Source organism: Terrapene carolina, unplaced genomic scaffold (assembly GCF_002925995.2).
Source record: "Terrapene carolina triunguis isolate 2854851 unplaced genomic scaffold, T_m_triunguis-2.0 Scaffold233, whole genome shotgun sequence".
Taxonomy (NCBI): domain Eukaryota; kingdom Metazoa; phylum Chordata; order Testudines; family Emydidae; genus Terrapene; species Terrapene triunguis.
In genome coordinates, this window is record NW_020664584.1 from 5,550,391 (window position 1) to 5,569,818 (window position 19,428).

The 19,428-nt window shown below is 53.9% G+C and overlaps 1 protein-coding gene across 1 annotated transcript in view; it reads left to right on the top strand.

The window, feature by feature from the left end:
• EPB41L1 (erythrocyte membrane protein band 4.1 like 1) overlaps positions 1 to 19,428 on the top strand; it is a 151,348-nt gene that overhangs the window by 97,534 nt on the left and 34,386 nt on the right. Inside the window, exons 4-11 of the mRNA XM_026656757.2 lie at positions 463 to 627; positions 9,871 to 9,975; positions 10,098 to 10,140; positions 11,796 to 11,871; positions 12,514 to 12,732; positions 12,981 to 13,068; positions 15,464 to 15,616; positions 16,249 to 16,346. Of these exons, the coding sequence (XP_026512542.1) occupies positions 463 to 627; positions 9,871 to 9,975; positions 10,098 to 10,140; positions 11,796 to 11,871; positions 12,514 to 12,732; positions 12,981 to 13,068; positions 15,464 to 15,616; positions 16,249 to 16,346 (947 nt within the window). The remainder of the gene's footprint in view (positions 1 to 462; positions 628 to 9,870; positions 9,976 to 10,097; positions 10,141 to 11,795; positions 11,872 to 12,513; positions 12,733 to 12,980; positions 13,069 to 15,463; positions 15,617 to 16,248; positions 16,347 to 19,428) is intronic.

The following is a 19,428-nucleotide window of genomic DNA, read 5'->3' on the forward strand; positions in this document are numbered from 1 at the left end:
TTTTTTTTTTTAGTCATCCCTGCCAGGGCCCCGCCGAAAATGTTCGAATTGGGCCCCGCACTTCCTAAAGCCGGCCCTGCCGTGAGGGAAGCAGGGACTCCCATGGTGCTGCCAACACCTCCTGCGCAGGGAGGGAGGGGTCGCTCGCGGTCTCTCCCATCAGCTCCCATTTCACTGAGGGGCCAGGAGGGAGGGATTCCTTCAACCCTTGCCTGGTTTTCCCACCCTCCTCTCTCCTCACAGGGATTCCCCCCCCCCATGCCCCTCAATGCAGGCCAAAGCCAGAGGGGTCTCTTTGGATCAGCCAGTTTGAGGACAATGAGGCTCCCACCCTTTCTGCTCCCCACTAGCCCAGCATGCCTCATCCTGAGATAGCTCCCAAACCCCTGGTGGCAGTGCAGGGTACACCGGCCGGACCCCCACGCGGGTGCAGGAGGGTAACACATGTTTCTCATCCTCCAGGGCATGGATTTGGAGGAGAAGGACTACAGTGAAACAGATGGGCTGTCTGAGAAAACCACGCCCAGCAAGACCCAGAAATCCCCCCAGAAAATTGCCAAGAAGCTCAAGAGCGCCATCTGCAGGGTGACCCTGCTCGACGCCTCTGAGTATGAGTGTGAAGTGGAGGTGAGTGACTGGGGTGTGTCACCTTAACCCCATGTGTCTGTCTGTGTCACCCCATCTCGCCTCCCTGCCTGGCTCTGCTTGGCCATGGTGCCCTTTCTCACTCTTAACAGTGAGGTAACCAACCACTGGACCAGCTTACCTGGGGCTGTGGGGGATTCTCTGTCACTGGCAAGTTTTAAACGAAGATTGGACATTTTTCTCAAAGAGATGCACTAGTTCACACAGGATTGAATTCAGGGACGTCCTAGGGCCTGCGTCACACAGGAGCTCAGGCTAAACCTCGGGAGCCACATGCGGCTCTTTTACAGTTAAAGTGCGGCTCTTGGATGCCCCCATGCCCCTCCTCCATTCTCCACCTACCAGACTGGGTGGGGGGCAGCTCAGGACCTCTGCCTTGCAGTAGGGTGGTGAGGTAGGGGCTTCTGCCCAGCGGGGAGGTGGGTCTCAGGGCTTCAGCCCTACAGGGTGTGCCTGCTGGGGCTCGGGGCTTCAGCAGGAGCAGGGCTGAAACCCCAAGCCATAGCAGGTGCCTCCCAAGGGGCTGAATCCTGACAGGTGCGCCTCGGCTCTCAAACTTCTGAAGATCGTTGGATGCACCTCGGCGGGTCAGTAAGTTTGGCCACCCTTGGGCTAGCTAACAGGTCTTCTTGGCTTTGTAATCTGCGACTCCCTTGGTTTTATAGCGGGAGGCCAACCTGCTTTGGACCAGAGAAATGGGTCTGGCAGCCCAGCGGGAATCAGGTGTGGACATCCCCGCCCCGTAGCTGTGTGAGAGGAGACCAGAGGCTGCGCGGGACGGGGAGGCTGCTCCCCGCTTTCGGCCAGCAGCTGGCTGAATGCAGGGCCCTGCACCTCCGACATGGCAGCCGTTCTCAGGGCGAGAGGTCTAGACAGGCCCTGGCTTGGAGCCACTCCTCAGGCTGTGTAACAGGACCAGGCCTTGCACTGCAGCATGGCAGCCTTCGTGGTTTGGGAAGGAGGTGACTGCTGAGCTGCAGCAGGGCACAGTAAAGGGGCCTCCTTCCTCTCACAACACTGCAATGTCAGATGCACAAATTAATGGCGCTCATGTGGCTGTCAGGATTGGTATAAAATAGAAACGGACTGGACTAAGGAGAGAGAGAGAGGGAAAGAAAAACATGTGACAGGCAGGTGAACGCAGACACGTGCTCACAGTCACTCACATTGGTAGACAGACATGCCTATATGTGTGTGTGTGTACACACACACACACACACACACACACACACACACAGAGCTACAATAAAGGAACATTAGTAAGGTTGCAGAGTCAAACATTCAGAAGTTAGGAATTGCCAGAATTAAGGTTACCTGTGCAGCCTTAATTTGTCTCCTTCACGCAGATGAATTCTGATACAGTCTTTAATGACGTGATCACATCCAAAGGACCCCTGCCTCATCCAGTGCACAGAATGGATGATGCTCACTTAGGTACCATCTGCACTACAAGCCAGGGGTGTGATTCCCTGCGCATGTACACGGAGTTGCGCTACCTCTCATCGAGCTAGCGGGAGAATAAATAACAGTACCTGCAGTAGCATCGGTAGCAGCAGTCAAGGCATGGCTTAGCCACATATAAACCTGCCTAAAACTGGTGGGTATATACTCAGCACGGCAGCCATGCCTCCACTGCTGTTACCTGTGCTACTGCGGCTACACTGCTGTTTAGGCTCATGCTAGTTTGATGAGCCCAAAGTGTAGACGTAGCCTTAGTGAGCAGCTCTTCCATGTTTTGTTTTCTCCTCGTTCTTCAGTGTGTGGCCACAGAGCTCACTGACTGCTGCTGTTCCAACCCTGCTCGGAAGCCAGAATTAAGTTTCCACATGGGCTTTTTTATGCTGCTCATTACTACAGTATCTGAGTGCTTCACAAACATTAATGAATGTATCTTCACAACTCCCCTTTAAGATGAGGGGGGATTATCCCCGTTTTATGGATGGGAAACTGAGGCATAAAGAGATTAAAGTCAAAGGTATCCACTCAATTTGGGTGTCCAATTTGAGACACCTGGGATCTGATTTTTTCAGAGTATTTAGCATTCTTCTTCTAGAGCTGGTCCCTACCTGTATTCCTCTGTGGGGATGCATGCGCTTCGTGCACCTGGAGATGGAGTGTTTTGAAAGCAGAGTCCGTTGGTCCACATGTGTGCCCTAACAACAGCTGACACAACTTGCAGGGCAACGGCTACTGTCATCATGATCTGCAGGGACTCGTGACTCCATGCTTTGGGGTTTCCCTGGGAGATTCACAACCCCAGTGTGGACCTGCCCTTTGATGAGATTCATCTGTTCAGTCCAAAGATGGATGAGTCCTTACGCACTTTAAAGGACTCCAGGGCCACCATCCGCTCCCTGGGAATATACACCTGCCCAAAGAGAAAATTCCACCAGCGATAATACAAGCCTAGATTGGATGGCTCAACAGTTCTTCCACCAGAGACCTTATAAGCCATCCCACAAGAGGCAGACAGCTCAAAAGATCCCCTTCCTCACACCTCTGCAGTGTGGTCCCAGCCCTTGGCTAAATGTTATTTTTGATGGGAGCTTGAGAACTGCAAACCACTGAGTCCAACACCTCCTGACTACTACACACCCTGTGGTGGTTGTCTAGCACTCTTTATCAACACCTGGAGTACCATAACAATGGACGGATAGGTGCTCTGCATTATCCATTCTGGCTGTGTGATAGAGTTTGCATCCCTACCCTCTCCAAAAACCCCTCGCCCACCCTCCCTTGGGGGCCGCTCTCATGAGAACATTCGCAAACAAGAAGCAGAATCTCTCTTACAGCGAGGAGCGAGAGAGCGGGTTCTCTTCAGTGCCAATGGAGGGGTGTTTACTCAACCTATTTCCTAGTCCCCAAAAAGAAAAGCGGTTGGAGACCCATTCTCGCCCTCCGCCACCTCAACCGCTTTGTGCACAAACTCCAAGTTTTGTAAAGTCACGTTGGCATCTGTAATTCTACCCCTGGAAAAAGGCCTGTGGTTTACAGCTCTTGACATGAAGGACATCTACTTTCACGCAGACATTCACCCTGCTCATCAACGCTTTTTCAGATTCATAGTCCGCTCCATCCACTTTCAGTACAGAGTGCTCCCTTTCAGCATTGCTCCCACCCGCAGTGCCTTCACTAAGGTGTTCTCTGTCGTAGTAGCCGGTTATTGTAAGATAAGGAACTTTCTCTTATAAAGCACTTCATGTGTTCAAAGCACAGCTCCCATCAACTCGTGACAGCTGTGAATGCTCAACACTGCTGCAGATCAGACTGCAGGCTCTCAATCAGGCATCCAGAAAATGAAGAACATGCAATTAGTGCTCACCCGTGAAAAGTTTGGTTTAAGTGACTTGGCCAGCATCACCCAGGAACTCTGTGGCAGAGGCAGTAATAGAATCCAGTTCCCCAGGGAAGCATTCAACTGCCTTAGTTATGAGACCATCCTTTCACTTCCTACAATCTCCTATCTTGTTCACTACATGCCTTCCAACTTCTGCAGCAAACGAAATGGGTCCTACAGACAATCTCCTTCACTAATAACCTTGATTCAGGTCCATGGAATGGAGCAGGGATGCTGGGGCCAAAATATATGATTGTGTAACTGAGGGCTATCACAGTGCATGCTCACAATGTCACAGGCCACCTTAATTCTGCCATTTCCTAACTTCTGAGCACTTGACTTTGCAACCTTAAGAATGTTCCTTGAACGTAGTTTTTTTGGATGTAGATTTCCTAGGTTTTACAAAAGGCAAACTGGAAAAAACAGAAATTCCTTCATGTGGTATTGAATTGATTCCCACATGGGTCCATCAGCAGGGATAGAACCTTTAGATCCATCTCAGAGACCTCAGCCACTTGAGTAAGTGATAGCAGTGGTAGGTTGTTATCCTGTACGTGGGCCAGCATTAGAGGGGGATGAGACACACACTTTGCCAGTGGGTTTCTCTCATATTTGCTGAGAGCAGAGGAATGGTGAGACTCAGGAATCTTGGGTTCCATTCCAGGCTCTGGTGGGAAACGTGCTCTGGTGGGCACATACTCTTTTGCCCATTCCCCTACCCCTCCAAGCTTGACCCATCCGCCCCATCCCCTCCAACCTGTCCCTGTCTCAGTCTTGTCTCTTCTCTATCCCTGGCTCCTCGTCCCGGTCACATTCTCCTCACCTAGCCAGTCTTATTCCCCACACCTCAGGATTCTCATTCCAGCCCCAATCTCCTTGCCCAGCCAGCTCCAGTTTCCCTCTTCCCAGTGCCCCATGGGATATGTCTCTGTCCTTCCCCCTTGCCTCCAGTCACACACCATCCCCGCCCACATTTCCCTTCCTCACTGACTCCTAGTCCCAGCCTCCCTCCCCAGGCTCCTTGTCTAATCACAGTGTTCCCTCCACCCCCATTTACGGACACACATAGAGACACACGTTTTCACATGTGCACGTTCACACTCCTACACCCAGAGACGGGCAGACACGTGCATGTGCAACCAGAGAGATGTGTGTACATAGGCATAGATAGACACACATAGACCCACACTTTCAGAGACATGAGTGCACATAGAGACATGCCAAGGGACATATTTGTACACCTGCATGCACAGATATGAGCACACGGGTTTGGGAACAAGCCAGTGGCGTAGCTCCATGTCTCATCCCCCATCCTCTGAGTTCTCACCTTCAGAGCAGAGCTCTCCCTTGCCGGAAGCCATTTCTGCCTCTTAGCGCACCGAGGGCGCTGTGAGCTGTCTGGGTCAATAACAGAAATACACATTCACGTAGACACAGACGAATCCCCAAGTGCACACGTCCACACATACGCACGCACAAGAATGGAGCGAGAATGCAAGTCTGACTCATGCATTTCTGCACGGGGGCTGCCTGCTATTTGTGTAGCATGGCAAAAATGAAGCGTAGGCGCGTGTGTGTGAGAGAGAGAGAATGAGTGAGAGAGTGAGCCTGTGTCACTGGGATAGCGGCTGGCCTCGCTAGAGAGCGAAGGAGTTCTTGCAGCAGGCAGAGCAGTGATACTCAGACTGAGGCTTGCGAGCCGCAAGCGGCTCTTTAACGTGTCCCCTGTAGCTCTTTGCAGCACATGAAATTAAAACAGTGTGATTTCATTATTAGCCAGTCTAAGTTATTAACCAGTCACGATGCGTTTACTCTGTTATTAACCAATTGGAGAATACTTGGTCAGTCATTTTGATGTGAGGATAATACCGTAGATAGATACGTCAAAATAGTAAACGAAGCAATGAATTCTCACTACTGTGGCTCTTTTGGGTAATGTTGACTACTGATTTGGCTCCTGAACCATTGAGGACTGAGTATCACTGCTGCAGAGTGGGATTAGCCAATGGGAGGGAAGAAGGTGTGGACAAAGCAGAGGTGAAAGTAAGCCGGTACGGTCTGGTACGGCGTACCGGCAAGAGCCGGTACGCCATGCCGGACTGGACTGGCTTCCCCGGCGGTGATTTAAAGGGCCCAGGGCTCCAGCCGCTGCAGCATGGCAGCAGGGCTCCCCTGGGGGGGCCCAGAGCTCCGTGGCGACCGGAGCCCCGGGCCCTTTAATTTGCCCCTGAGCCCCGGGGTTCCCAGCCACCTCTGCAACTGGTAGCTCCGGGGTGATTTAAAGGCCCTGGGGCTCCCAGCCACAGCTGGAGACCTAGGGCCTTTAAACCATGAAAGGCCCCACCTCTTCCGGTTGAGGCCACGCCTCTTCTGGTTGAGGCCACGCCCCTGCTCAGGACTCCAGTGTACCGGTAAGTCCTTTAAGTTACTTTCACCCCTGGGACAAAGCCATAGGTGCCATCTTTCTTAGATGCCGGAGGGTGGTCAACCCCTGCTCTGCTCTGGGCCCTTTTGAAAGAAATGAAAATTTGTCACTGAAGTTTATGAAACAAAACGAAAAATGTCAATTAGGAAAAAAAATCATCATTTTGATTTGAACTGAAATGACAAATTTTCAAATGTTTTTATTTTTGTCCCCCACCCTCTGCATTTCCCCCTCCTGTGGAAAAAGGGGATAATAAGAAAAAAAGGAGAGGGGGGAAATCGCCAAATCTGTACAATGATTTTTTTTTTCATTTTATATCAAATCAAAACAGCGTCTACTGCTGTTTGGAGTTGTCCCAAGCAGCATAAATTGTGGCATAAAACTGAGTGCTTTTTTGCTGCCCTCCTTGCTCCTCACCTGTTTGGGACAGCAGTCATGAAATTGACCCTTCTTGTTAATGTCATTCAGCTGCTGCTCTGCAAGGCTCTGAGCAGCAGCAGAGGCACTGGAGCTGCCTGTCTGTAGACTCAGGAAGATGGCACTTAATTGAGTTACACTCTGTGTCTGGAAGGTTGTCTAAGAGCAGTGTTTCTCAAACTGGGGTCACCGCTTGTGTAGGGAAAGCCCCTGGCGGGCCGGGCCGGTTTGTTTACCTGCCCCGTCCGCAGGTCCGGCCAATCGTGGCTCCCACTGGCCGCGGTTCGCTGCTCCAGGCCAATGGGAGCTGCTGGAAGCGGCGCGGGCCGAGGGACTTACTGGCCGCCGCTTCCAGCAGCTCCCATTGGCCTGCAGCTGCGAACCGCGGCTAGTGGGAGCCGCGATTGGCCAGACCTGCGGACGGGGCAGGTAAACAAACCGGCCCGGCCCGCCAGGGGCTTTCCCTACACAAGCGGCGACCTCAGTTTGAGAAACACTGTCTAAGAGCCATGAGGGCTGGAAATGTATTTTTAACAATATAAAAGCTGAGGTTCTGCAGAAATTGTATCCTCCGTGCCCCACGCTCATCTGGAAGGCTGTGACTGAATATTTTGAGCCCTGGTGCTCGTGGTCTAGAAGCTCAGCAGACAGAGAAGACATCAGTCTGTGTTTAGGTCATGGGTCTCAGAAGTCTCTATTGCATAAATTAATGTCAGAACCACGGCCTTGAGTTTTCCATAGATGAATGGGAATATTAAAGCCTGTGGCTGGGACTGAGTGGGTGAAGGAATCTGAGTCAGCTTTGCTCCATTGATCTCAACCCTCCAGCAGCCCCATGCTTTAACTGTCATTTTTAATAACTGCGTTTTTATTTACTGCAGAAACACTGATTGTCACAAAGCAATAAATAGAATGAATCATTATAGCAACTGAAATGATCTCTTAAAGCAGGAGAGAGGAGCTTTTCCGAGCCCTGACACAGCACATGGATTTCGTCACCCTTCCCGGGTGACTCTGATTAATATTTACCCAACAACAGACACAAGCGTGCTCCCACAAATATCTGCATCATACCAGATACATAAGCCATATCTTGCTGTTTCCTTATCAGAATACTACTCCTGTATGTAGCTTAGGAAACAGTAGTCTCCTGGTATCTTATTGCCCTTTGTTTCCGCTACTGTTTTGTTTATAGTAGAAGCTGTCGGTGGTGAACTCTGATCTTATGAGATTCCATTTACAGTGGAGTCAAGTTAAAGTCCTAGATTGTTGCAATCTTTTGTGCTGTGCAAATGGTAATTTTGGCTAGTGAGGAACCTCTGCTCAGAGAAAAGTCCTTTGGGGAAAAAAAAAATTGCTTTATTAAAAGGGGGCTTGTGCTGTATTTATGGTTTCTTTCTCTCCCCTTTTCATCCCTCCCTCCCTTCCCCCTCTCCCCCCGTATGTATATTTTTGCCTTAGTTGTGCATTCTAGACAATACTTATATCCCTTAAAAACAAGCAGGGATCAAACACATAAATCCAATACCCTTTCCTGAACAAATTCTGCTCTGCAGTACTCCTATATCAAAAAAGATATAGGAAGAAACAGAAGGGGTCCAGAGATGGGAGACTAAACCCATTAGAGGCATAAAAAGATTTCTTTATCAGGAGAGATTGAAAAGATTGGGACTTTAATTTAGAATCAAGGTAAAAAAGAGGGGATATGATAAAGGTATATAAAAGAATGGATGGTCTAGAGAAGGGAGATCAGGTGCCCCAATTATCCAGTCTCATATTACAGGGACAAAGAACCACTTAGTGAAATTGGAGGGTAACTCATGTAAAACTGATCAACAGAAATTATTCTTCTAGCCACATAATTAGCCTGTGGAACTCACTGCCATAAGATAGCAAGAGGCCAAATGCTTGGTAGGATTCAGATGAGGATGGAACATTTAACTGGATAATCAGAACACCCACTATTAATTAGACAGGATAAATATAGGAATATAAGCGGTATAAACCTTCCTGCTTCAGGGCATTAAGCAGCCACTAACTGTCTGGGTCAGGAAGGAACTACCCCTGCAGGCAGGCTATTGCAGAATTGCCCACTGTGATGTTTCCTGGACATTCCTCTCAGGTATCTGGTGCTGGGCAAAGACAGGCTCCTGGGCTGGCTGGACCACTGCTCAGATCTAGTATAGCAGCTACTCTGCACCTGTGTTGCTTTAAAGTGGGAGATGTGCCAGCAGCTGGGTAGGTCTCCATCACCCAGATCCTGGCTACATCCCACATTAGAGCGGTAAACACGTACACTGCCCTATAATGTGGTGCTGCAAAGAGTCCTGTGGCACCTTATAGACTAACAGATGTATTGGAGCATGAGCTTTCGTGGGTGAATACCCACTTCTTCGGATGTGCATCCGCCCTATTTGCCGGTGTTAAAACTCTGCACCAAGCTGCCGAAACTGGTTGTTGCAGGATCAGTTCATTGAATGAATCTGTCCCATGAATATATAGGAGGTGGTGCTGGCTCTCTGGGGATAGGGGATTAGGGAGCTGGGACAGGAATGTCCTGGAGGGAAACCCTAGGGGCGGCTGAGCGCAGGGAGGGAGCTCAGGCTGAGTTTTGTGCTGTTATTGTTTGAGTCCCCAGTAAAGCCAAGCCCAGAAAGAGCGGAGAGGGGATGCAGGGTGTTGGATACTGACTCGGGGTATCCCAGGGGACAGTCTGGAAGGCACATTGTCCTTCTGAGCCAGGGGGAGCATGCCTACAGCCACACCCTCGATGGAGCCATTGCCTTCCCCTTCTCCCCAGCCTTCTCTGTCCCCTTTGGGGTGACACTTGTGCCCACAGGGGCACTCCCAGAGTGCCGAGCCCAGGCAAGCATGGGCTGTGATTACGCTTGGTCGCTGGGAGGGGAAAGCAAGGGGCAGAGACTTCCTGCATCCCCCGGGTCCTGCTTTTGCCTGTGTTCTGATGGGCAGCTGCAGCATGACTGGCCTTGGAAAGGGGGAGGGGGATCCTGGCTCCAACTCCCCTGCCCGGCTGTGTCTCCTGCAGAAACATGCCCGGGGCCAGGTGCTCTTCGACATGGTGTGTGAGCACCTCAACCTCCTGGAGAAGGATTACTTCGGCCTGACGTTCTGCGACTCTGACAGCCAGAAGGTAAGGCTGGGGCACCCAGCCCTTTGCTGGGCCCGTTTGATGCCCCCCTCCCCAGCCCCACCCCACCCCGCCCGCCAGACCACAGCCGTGACCCCTGGTTGTGCTATTTCTTGTTGTTTCAGAACTGGCTGGACCCTTCCAAGGAAATCAAAAAGCAGATCCGCAGTAAGTCGCCCAGTGTGTGTGCTGGGGGTGCCATCCCCCCATGTGGTAGGCCTGGGCCATGCCCTCCTCAGAGCTGCCCCCAGTGCTGGCCAGGCTTTCAAAGGAATTCAGCAGCTGCCACTGCTCTGAGTTGTTACCTCCCCATTCTGCTTGCCCCGGTGGGAACTCCGTCCCCTTGGTGCAGCCCAAGGGGGGCAAGAGAAGCAAGGGGAAAGGTGGAATAAGAGCCTGATTCGCAGAGATGCCAAGCGCCTGGAGTTCCCCTGGAGGTGGATGTGAGCTGCAGATGCTGCTCAGCTCCTCTGAAAACCGGGCCACTGGCATCCGGTCAGGGACAGCTGGGGAATGCATGGCTGGTGCTGTGTGCACCATTGGCAGAAGGGGCAGGCTGGCATCCAGAGCAGGGCTCCGGTAGCCGATGGACCACACGTGTCACCTTTCCTGTGGAGGACCTTTCTTATGGCAACTGGCTGGATGGCTTTGCTGCTCCTTCTCCCTGCAGTGAACACACAGCTGGGCATCTCTGTGGAGCTCTGCAGGCCGCGTTCTCCTCTCACTCACACCGTTGTCCGTCGGGAGCCGCTCCCCTGAAGTCACTGGGTGGTCCTGACGTGAAGCTGTTGTGAGATAGGGAATCAGACCTCGTGTCTGCGTCTCTTGCGGCTGTGTCGGGGCGATGCCCCTTGGCTTGGGAGAGGGTGCAGTGAATGAAGGGGGTGATGTCTGCTCCCTCTGCTGAGGGCGTGTGGCTGCCTTCTGCTGCTGAGGTGTGCAGGCCCTGGGGCTCCTTGGCAGCGGGATTCCCAGCTACCATCAAATGCCCACGAGTCATTAGATTTACCCACAGTGGGGGGCTGCAGAGCCTCTGTAGCTGGTGGGGATCCCCATCCTTATCCACAGCAGTGACCCTGCCCAGCATCCAACGCAGGTGCCCTAGGATCCACCCAGCTGCTAACAGACGTCCTTGTGACAGTCCCTGCTCCCTCGGAGAATGGGTGGGGAGGGGCTGGATTGACGTGACGCCCAGAGGGAGCTCCGGTTCTGCCCCGCTGGGCAATCAGGAGAACCCGGGCTGGCCGGGAGTGGGTTCCCGGGCTGACAGAGCAGGGTGGGGGCTGGTCAGCTGGAGGAGGAGTAGGAGATCCTGGACTGGCTGAGAGTGGGGGGTGGCAAAGCAGGCCAGCAGGCTGGTTAGCTGGGCCGGGCAGTGGCTTGCAGAGACGTTGTGGGGTGTGGGGGGGCCCTCACCAATGGTGGACCTCAGGGAACCTTGCTGGGAAATGCGGGGCTTGTTGCTGTGGCGACAGGAAGAGGTGGCGTCCCTGCATGGCGGAGGCTGGGCAGGTCTCGCCTGGGCCAGTGATGCTCTTGGCTGGACAGACGGTGGTAGGGTCTGCAGGAAGCACAGTCTGCAGATCCCCTGAGCAACCCATGGTCGGCGGGTTAATCTCTCTGGGCGCTCGGGTAGCAACCCCAGGGGAATCGCCTCATCCTTCTGCCTGCCCCAGGGGCCCTGGGTGTTGGGAAGGGGTGGGACACAGGCATGGGCTCCCTACACTGAGTCCAGGCTGGGGGGCGGGTGCCCTCGGGGAGGACGTGTCCTAGGCACATGGGGAACGTGCTCCCCCTTATTCTCTCTCTCTTCCTCTCCCTAGGTGGCCCCTGGAACTTTGCCTTCACTGTTAAATTCTACCCACCCGACCCTGCCCAGCTCACAGAGGACATCACAAGGTGAGGGGCCATGGGGCACTCGATACGCTGCCACACCCCAGGGCTCTTCCTCCCCTCCCTGACAGACAGCATCTGTCCAGAGAGCCAGCGGCACGATGGATGGGACTGTGTGTGTGTTAACGGCCACCTGTGTGTAGGACGTGGCCACCTGTGTGTGTTGGGTGGGTCAGGGAGGGGACTGGCCCAGTGTGTAGTGTGGCAGAGTGCAGGAGATGTGCGTGCGTGCGCAGGGTCTGACTGTGTTCCTCTGGGTGTGTTGTGGGGGGGACTGGGTGGGAGGGTCTGACCCAGGTCTGGGGCCATGAGCAATGGGGTCCATCCTGGGCATGGGGCGGAGGGTCCATCCCTGGCAGAGGGCGAGGGAGTCCGTCCTGAGCGCAGGGGCATGAGACGGGGGGGGGGGGGGGGGGGGGGTCCGGGGGGGGGGGCGGGGGGTTGCTCCTGGTCACAGGGGCACAGTGACGGCTTTAACTGTTGTTGGCTGTGCGCCTCATGTCCATGTACCCCACCCCAGTGACCATCTCCCTCCGATGGGCGGACCCCTGGGCCATTTAGAATCTGCCTGGCCCCCCGGAGAGCTCACCAAGGCGTTTCCCTTTGTCCTCACCCCATCTCACCAGCGGCTCCTCCTTTCCCCCCCAGATACTACCTGTGTCTGCAGCTGCGGGCTGACATCATCACGGGCCGCTTGCCGTGCTCCTTTGTCACGCACGCCCTGCTGGGCTCCTACGCCGTGCAGGCTGAGCTGGGAGACTACGACGCTGAGGAGCACGTCGGCAACTACGTCAGCGAGCTGCACTTCGCACCCAACCAGACCAGAGAGCTGGAGGAGCGCATCATGGAGCTGCACAAGACCTACAGGTTGGGCTCCCCTCCAGCTCGGCCATTCCTCCCTTCTTGTGGGCAGGGATCCAAACGGCTGTGCCCCGCCAGGCATTGCGAGGGAGCCCTGGTGCTGGCCCGGGTTCCCTGCTAATAGCATCCCAGTGCTCATCTCCCGAGCAATTCCCCCTGACCAGACCCCCGAACCTCCCCACGCCCGCAGGGTGCAGCTGCCAGCAGTGGGGTGGTTCTAATCAGCCTCTCTTTGCTCCCCATCTCCTTCCCAGGGGCATGACGCCGGGCGAAGCGGAGATCCACTTCCTGGAGAATGCCAAGAAGCTCTCCATGTACGGCGTCGACCTGCACCACGCCAAGGTACTGAGCCCCCGGAATCAGAGCACAGGAGCCCTCTCTGTGCTTCTCCTCAGAGCTCCTCACTCCTCTGCCTCGCTCCTTTTCTCCCCCGTCTCACACACTCTCTGGGTGTATCTATGCTGCAGTCAGGAGATGTGATTGCTGCACATGCAGACAGACCCAAGCTAGCGTCGGTCTAGCTAGCCCTGCCCGCCCAGGAATCTCCATGCACACCTGAGCAGCTACCCCGTGCTGCTGCCCGTGCTGCCAGGATTTCACTGCTGTTGTTACTGGAGCTAGCTTTGATCTAGCTAGATCAGCGCTAGCGTGGGGTATGCCTAGATGTGTGGCAGTCCCACTCCCGATTGCAATGGGAACCTCCCTCTGTCCCTCATTTCCTCTCTCCGTCTCTCCCCCGCTGTCCCTTGCGGATGTCTCTGGACAACGTGATGTCCCTGTGCCCCCGGTGCCAAGGATCCCAGTGGCTTTCCATTCTCAGGAGGTGAGGGCACTGAGAAGTTTGCCGTTCGTCTCATCCAAGCCGGGACATCCATGTCCCTGGTGCACTCGTGTGGGGCCTCTCTGCCCTGTCATCCGGGACTGGAGTGCATCTAGGAGACACTGTCAGTCCCGAAATGTGACCCATCCGCCAGGGCCTGCGCTCACTCCCTGCCCGCCCTGATCCTCTGAGCCAGCAGCACAGCTCTGTGCAGAGCAAGCTGGCCAGTTTGGGGATGCCCTTAGCTGTTTATTGCAGCGTATGCTACAGGCAGCAGCTGGCAGGCCAGTCCCATGTCAAGCTGCTAGGCCTGTCCAAGAGCGAGGCAGGGAAGCGTCTGCCTTGCTCACAAGAACACAACAGACAAGGGGCAACATGGTCGTTTTCACCCAGGGTAACGTGTTTGTATCCAGCCCAGGCTGGTAATGGCTGATAGTGGTTACCAGCCTATAAATGGAGTGGGTGGGTCTCAGCCCAGTTCACAGTTGACAAGTGCCCACATCACAACTGGGGCTAATTACACCCCTCGTTAGGTACCTCAGCAGAGGTGCCAAGGCCTCGCTGACTGAACTAGCTCCTCTTGGACCCCTGCAGAGCAGGCGGGAGGTCCAGGGCGGAGCGGCGTGGGAAGCTCACCCTGTGCTGTCTGACTACACAGACAGCTGCTGGCCAGCGTTACCACTGTCCCTCTGTGGGCATGGCCTTGCCTCCGTGCGCACTCAGCCGCGAGTCCTGCTGACCACACTCTCTGCTCCTGCCGGCAAAGTGAAACCAGCTCCCCGGGCAACGTTCGCTCCCGCCACCAAGTACAGTTCTACCAGCGCAAGGCGTGTGTGGACACCGAAGTGCCTGAGCTGGTATAAACAGTCCTCCAGCAACAAGCCTACAATGCACCTGGTGCTGCAGCAGTGACTGCTCTGCTTGCTGGGAGGCTCACAGTGCAGGGAAGCCTGACCCCCATTTAAAATCCCCAGCGTGTTTTAGAAAGGCCTCTTTCCCTGCCATCTTTGCAAGCTCACCTAGACAAGCCTGGCTCCAGCTCCAGTTGCTGTATGGTCCAGGAGCCAGGTCCAAAGGTTTCCTCGGCCTGTGGGGGGAGGAATGCAGAGCACAGCTGTGGCATTCCCACAGGACTACAGATACGTACTCTGCCCTTGCAAAGGCCATGGAGAACCTAAGGCTCAGCAGGGTCAAGGGCTGATGCCAGGCAAAGGGGAAGGAGCATACCAGAAGACGAAGGAGCGCAACCTCCAGCCTAGAGCTGCCCCCAAGACCTGCGCCTATTGTGGCCAGCTTGATGGCATCTGAGCCAGGATCCCACCTCCACCCTGAGAGTGACAGTGGACACCTTGCATAGGCAAGGCCTTGGGCTCCTTAGTGATTTAGGTGCTTCTGAAAACCTCACCCGGTCAGTACGTTGTAGATAGGGCCCCATTGTGCTGGCTGAGCTGCTGGGGGCGTGGTCCTGTCTCTCCACCCCAGAGGCTGCCCCGGAGCTCAAAGCCATGAGAAGATGGAATTGCCCTTTTAAGGGCGGGAAACCCCCACAAAAGAGCACCGGTGTCTCGCAGCTGTGAACGGCAGCCACAGTGTTTCTCCAAACCTCCTGCCCCATCCTGAGTGGGAACGTCCCCCTCCCACCAGCCTCTCCCCATTGGCATCTCCAGCAGGGGACCTGGGTACCACGGGATGTGTGGGAGCAGCCCAGTGGCACTGCCTGCTCTGGAGGGAATGCAGTTGCAGCATTTTACAGTTGGCTGCAGATACAAATTACCAGCCAGGCTATGGCCCCTGGCGTGGTGCTGGCTCTGAACACCCTGCTAGACCCCACTGCCAGGGGGTAGCTGGAGAGCTATTTGCTGGCCAAATACTAACCCTCCTACCTTGTCCTTAACCCTCCCCTCTGGCTTCCCTCAGGACTCAGAAGGTATCGACATCATGCTGGGCGTCTGTGCCAACGGCCTGCTGATCTACAGGGACAGGCTGAGGATAAACCGCTTTGCCTGGCCCAAGATCCTCAAGATTTCCTACAAGAGGAGCAACTTCTACATCAAAATCCGCCCCGGCGAGGTGGGTGTCTCTTACGAGAGCCCGTCCCTTGGGAGTGGGGGGGCATGGGGGAGAGTCCATCCTTACCTCCCGGGCAGATGTCAGGAAGTCTGTTCTCTCCCAAGGGTGCTTGTGTGCTGGAAAGGTCCATCGCTGTTGCATTGCACCAGGACCGGGAGGCCCCCAAATTCATTTCAGCGGGGAACAAACCAAACCCACTGTCTCATCTGTTATTTCCAGTGGGGCAGAAAGGGGGGAAGGGTCTGAAAAAGGGAGCAAAAGTGGGATTATCCCCCCGCCCCAAAGGAAATGGAACATTTTGAAATTTCTTTTCCTTACGCCAGAGAATTCTCCTCCCACCCAAAAGCCGGTTAGTGCCAACGAAAACGTGATCACCCACCAAGGCTATCCCGCTGCCGTGTGAGCCCTGACCCTGCCCTGCCGCCAGCCGAGTCCTGACAGAATAGCCACTGTAGCCTGGGCCCCAGAGCATGCTGGGAAGGGTTTATAGAGACACTTGCTCTGTCATTCTCCTGTTGGGACCTTGGCTAGGAGACTGTCGCCATCCTGAGCCATCCCACAGGGCCGCGAGCTGAGGCGGCTCCCGAGCAAGAATCCCGGCTATAACATGAGTCTGTCTCCTGTACTTCCAGTACGAGCAGTTCGAGAGCACCATTGGCTTCAAGCTGCCCAACCACCGCTCTGCCAAGAGGCTCTGGAAGGTCTGCATTGAGCACCACACCTTCTTCAGGTGAGGAGGAAGGTCCCTGTAAAGAACCGCCAAGGACAGGGCAGGGCTCGCAGAGAGGAGACTGGGTGTGCTGCTTGTCCCTGCCCTCCTTGTGCTTTTCACTGGGGGAGACGTTCTTCATTAATGCCCCCGGGGATCCACATGGAGGGAGGGCAGGGGTCTGTCTCCTTAGTGCTCCCCCTCAGCTGCCTTTGCCCTATTGATACCTCTCTCCTCTCTGCCCCATGTGGGGAGGGGTTGTCTCTGGGCCTCCCAACAGTCTCTCTCTGGCCTGCTTCCATGGCCTTCCCTACCTGATATCCCTGGGAGCTGCCCCACTACACAAACTGCACTCTGGCTGGGCTTTGCCCAACCAAACCGTGGCATATTCCAGCTGAACCCAATCAGGGAGAGCCCTGTGCCCTGCAGAGCGGGGTTCCAATTGCCCTGCTTCGTACAAGGGGAATCCAAGCAAACTGTCGTGAGGACCACACTGTGACCGTAACGCTGCCATCACTAAGGGTTTTGGAGAGAGAAAAGCCGCCTGGAGATGAATATCTCCCTTCCAACTCTGTGGGGACCTGACCTTCTGCATTGCCTGATGTGTGGTTGTCTTGTTTAGCTACCTATATTCTATCACCACAGCAACTCTATGCAGTTGGGAAGCATCAGCATCTCTAGTTCATAGATGGGGAAACCAGGGCACACACGGAGGTTAAGTGACTTGACCAAGGTCACGCACTGAGTCTGTAACAGCGGCAGGAATAGAACCCTGATGTCCTGAATTGCAGTCTGGTGCCCCGCCCACAAGGCCATCTTTCCCTTGCGTTAATGGAGAGTTTTCCCGGATCTAATATATAAAAGAATCTGCCGATGGGCTCAGTTTCTCCGTGGCAGTAAGTTGCATCCTCTGCTGGTTGGGATGGCTGCCTCCAGGCCAGGTATTTGCTGTTTGCTCTGTTCTGCCATGGCAATGCTTTCGCTCACTCTGGATTCTTCTGATTTTGTACATGCCAGCCTGTGCCTGGCTGGTGCTCCGCATGGTTTCCAGAGCTCGAATTCTAAACAGAGACAACGCATCCTACAGACTGTTCTTTGCAATCATTGCGCATAAGGTCCAGGCCTCATTGCAGGAGTTTTGCCATTGGCTTCAGCGGGGCCAGGATTCCTCACCCTCTGCCCCCCACAAGCCTTCTAGCTCCAGACTAGTAACTGCAGGATCCCTGCAGGTGGCTGCACTGAAGACTGAGGTCTTGATTTTCAACAGGCCACCAATTTTGAAGGCCCAACTTGAGACCTTTGGGGCCTGATTTTCAGAGCAGCTGCAGATCAAGCTGGGGTCAGTGACTCTCGGCACCTCTAATAACCAGGCTCCAGGGGCCAGATTTACAGCTCTTCACTGCGTTTGCGCCTGAGGTTGTGAGTACAAAAATTGTGGGCCCCAATCAATGTCACTTGGGCATGCCTGTGCCTGATTGTGCCAGCAAATCAGGTGTTGGCAGAGAAAGCGCACCCACAGGAACCCCAAGGCCTGGTCAAACCTGGCCCCGGGGGTCTCAAGTTGGGCTCCCAGAATTCATGGCCACTCTTGACCCCTGATACTTGCACAGACAGTGCAGGGAGGAGTTCGCTTGCAGGATGGCACGTGGATTGGGGAAGAGAGCCCCTGTCTTGAGATCCCAGTGCTGGATTTCTCAGGTCTCATGCTGCACAGATCTCTGCTTTTATCTCCATCTGACACGCTTTCAGAGCTGACAAGCCAGCGTTTAATACATCAAGACACACGGCACCATCCTTCGCCCTGCTACATTCCCCGTGCCAGCCCTCAAGAGGCCAGCACAGCAGCTTTAGAGCTTTGCTTATTTAGATGGACCCAAAAAAAAAAAAATGCCCACACACAGCACATGGTCTCCGCACTGCTCTGGATTGCTTCTAGTAGAAACAGTTCTGTTCACTGGCAGTTCTGGGAGGAAAAAGATTAGTTTGGGGTCAAACTGAAAATGAATTTTTCCAAAATGTTTGGCTAATTGGAAGAAAAAAAATCAGTTTGAGGCGAAGGAACCATTCTGCTCCCCCTGCAGTGGAATGTTTGGTTCAGTTTTGAGCATTTTTTAACATTTAAAAAAAAATTCCTAAATAATATGAAAGGAAATTTCTAAACAAAAAGTTGCTTGCAAGAAAAATATGGAAATGTTTTGATTTTTTTTCCAGAATTTTTCTTTGTTTTTGTTTCGACGTGAAGGACCTAACGAAAGCGACACCAATTCGCAAAATGTTTGTGTCACCAAAAAGATGTCCTCCGATTGTAGTCCCTGTATCTCCCCTACCCACTGCTGCCCCCACCCATACGCAGAGTAGTACCCCTCATTTATACGCACCTGCCTCCCGCGTTATCATCTGATTTAGGCACATGCCTTTTCGGCTCTCACTCCCCCCGCCATCCAGTCCCTCACCTTCTACATCTGGAGGATTCTCTGCACCTTGAAGTCTTTAAACCACAAGTTGAGGACTTCAATAGCTCAGACATAGGTCAGGGGTTTGTTACAGGAGTGGGTGGGTGAGATTCTGTGGCCTGCGTTGTGCAGGAGGTCAGACTAGAAGATCATAATGGTCCCTTCTGACCTTAAAGTTTATGAGTCTGTGATCCGATCATAATGGTCCCTTCTGACCTTAAAGTTTATGAGTCTGTGATCCTGAAGTCACTGAGATGTGGGGTGAGGCAATTTGCACCTTCACCATTCAGGAGACGTAGAGTGGACGGGAACAGCCAGTGAGATGGAGGCAAAGAGACCAGCGAGGAGGGAGAGGGCTGGAGAGTTCTGCTAACAGGATAGCGCAGTTCCTGGAAGCAGGGTTAAGAGCCCAGGTGTTGGGGGAAAAGTGGCTCTTTATTTGAGCTCCACCCACAACCTTAGTTTCCATCCATGCCTCCAGGGTAGCTGGATGTTTCTGCTGAAATGATCTGCAGTGGAACAATGAAATGGCCATCATTAGTATTCAGAGTGAACAACCTCCCCGCAATGACAATGTTTGGTGATGCCTCTTGGCCTTTTCCTGGTTGTGCCCCCCACTGACCGCCAGTCTCTATGTTGATCGGTCCCTG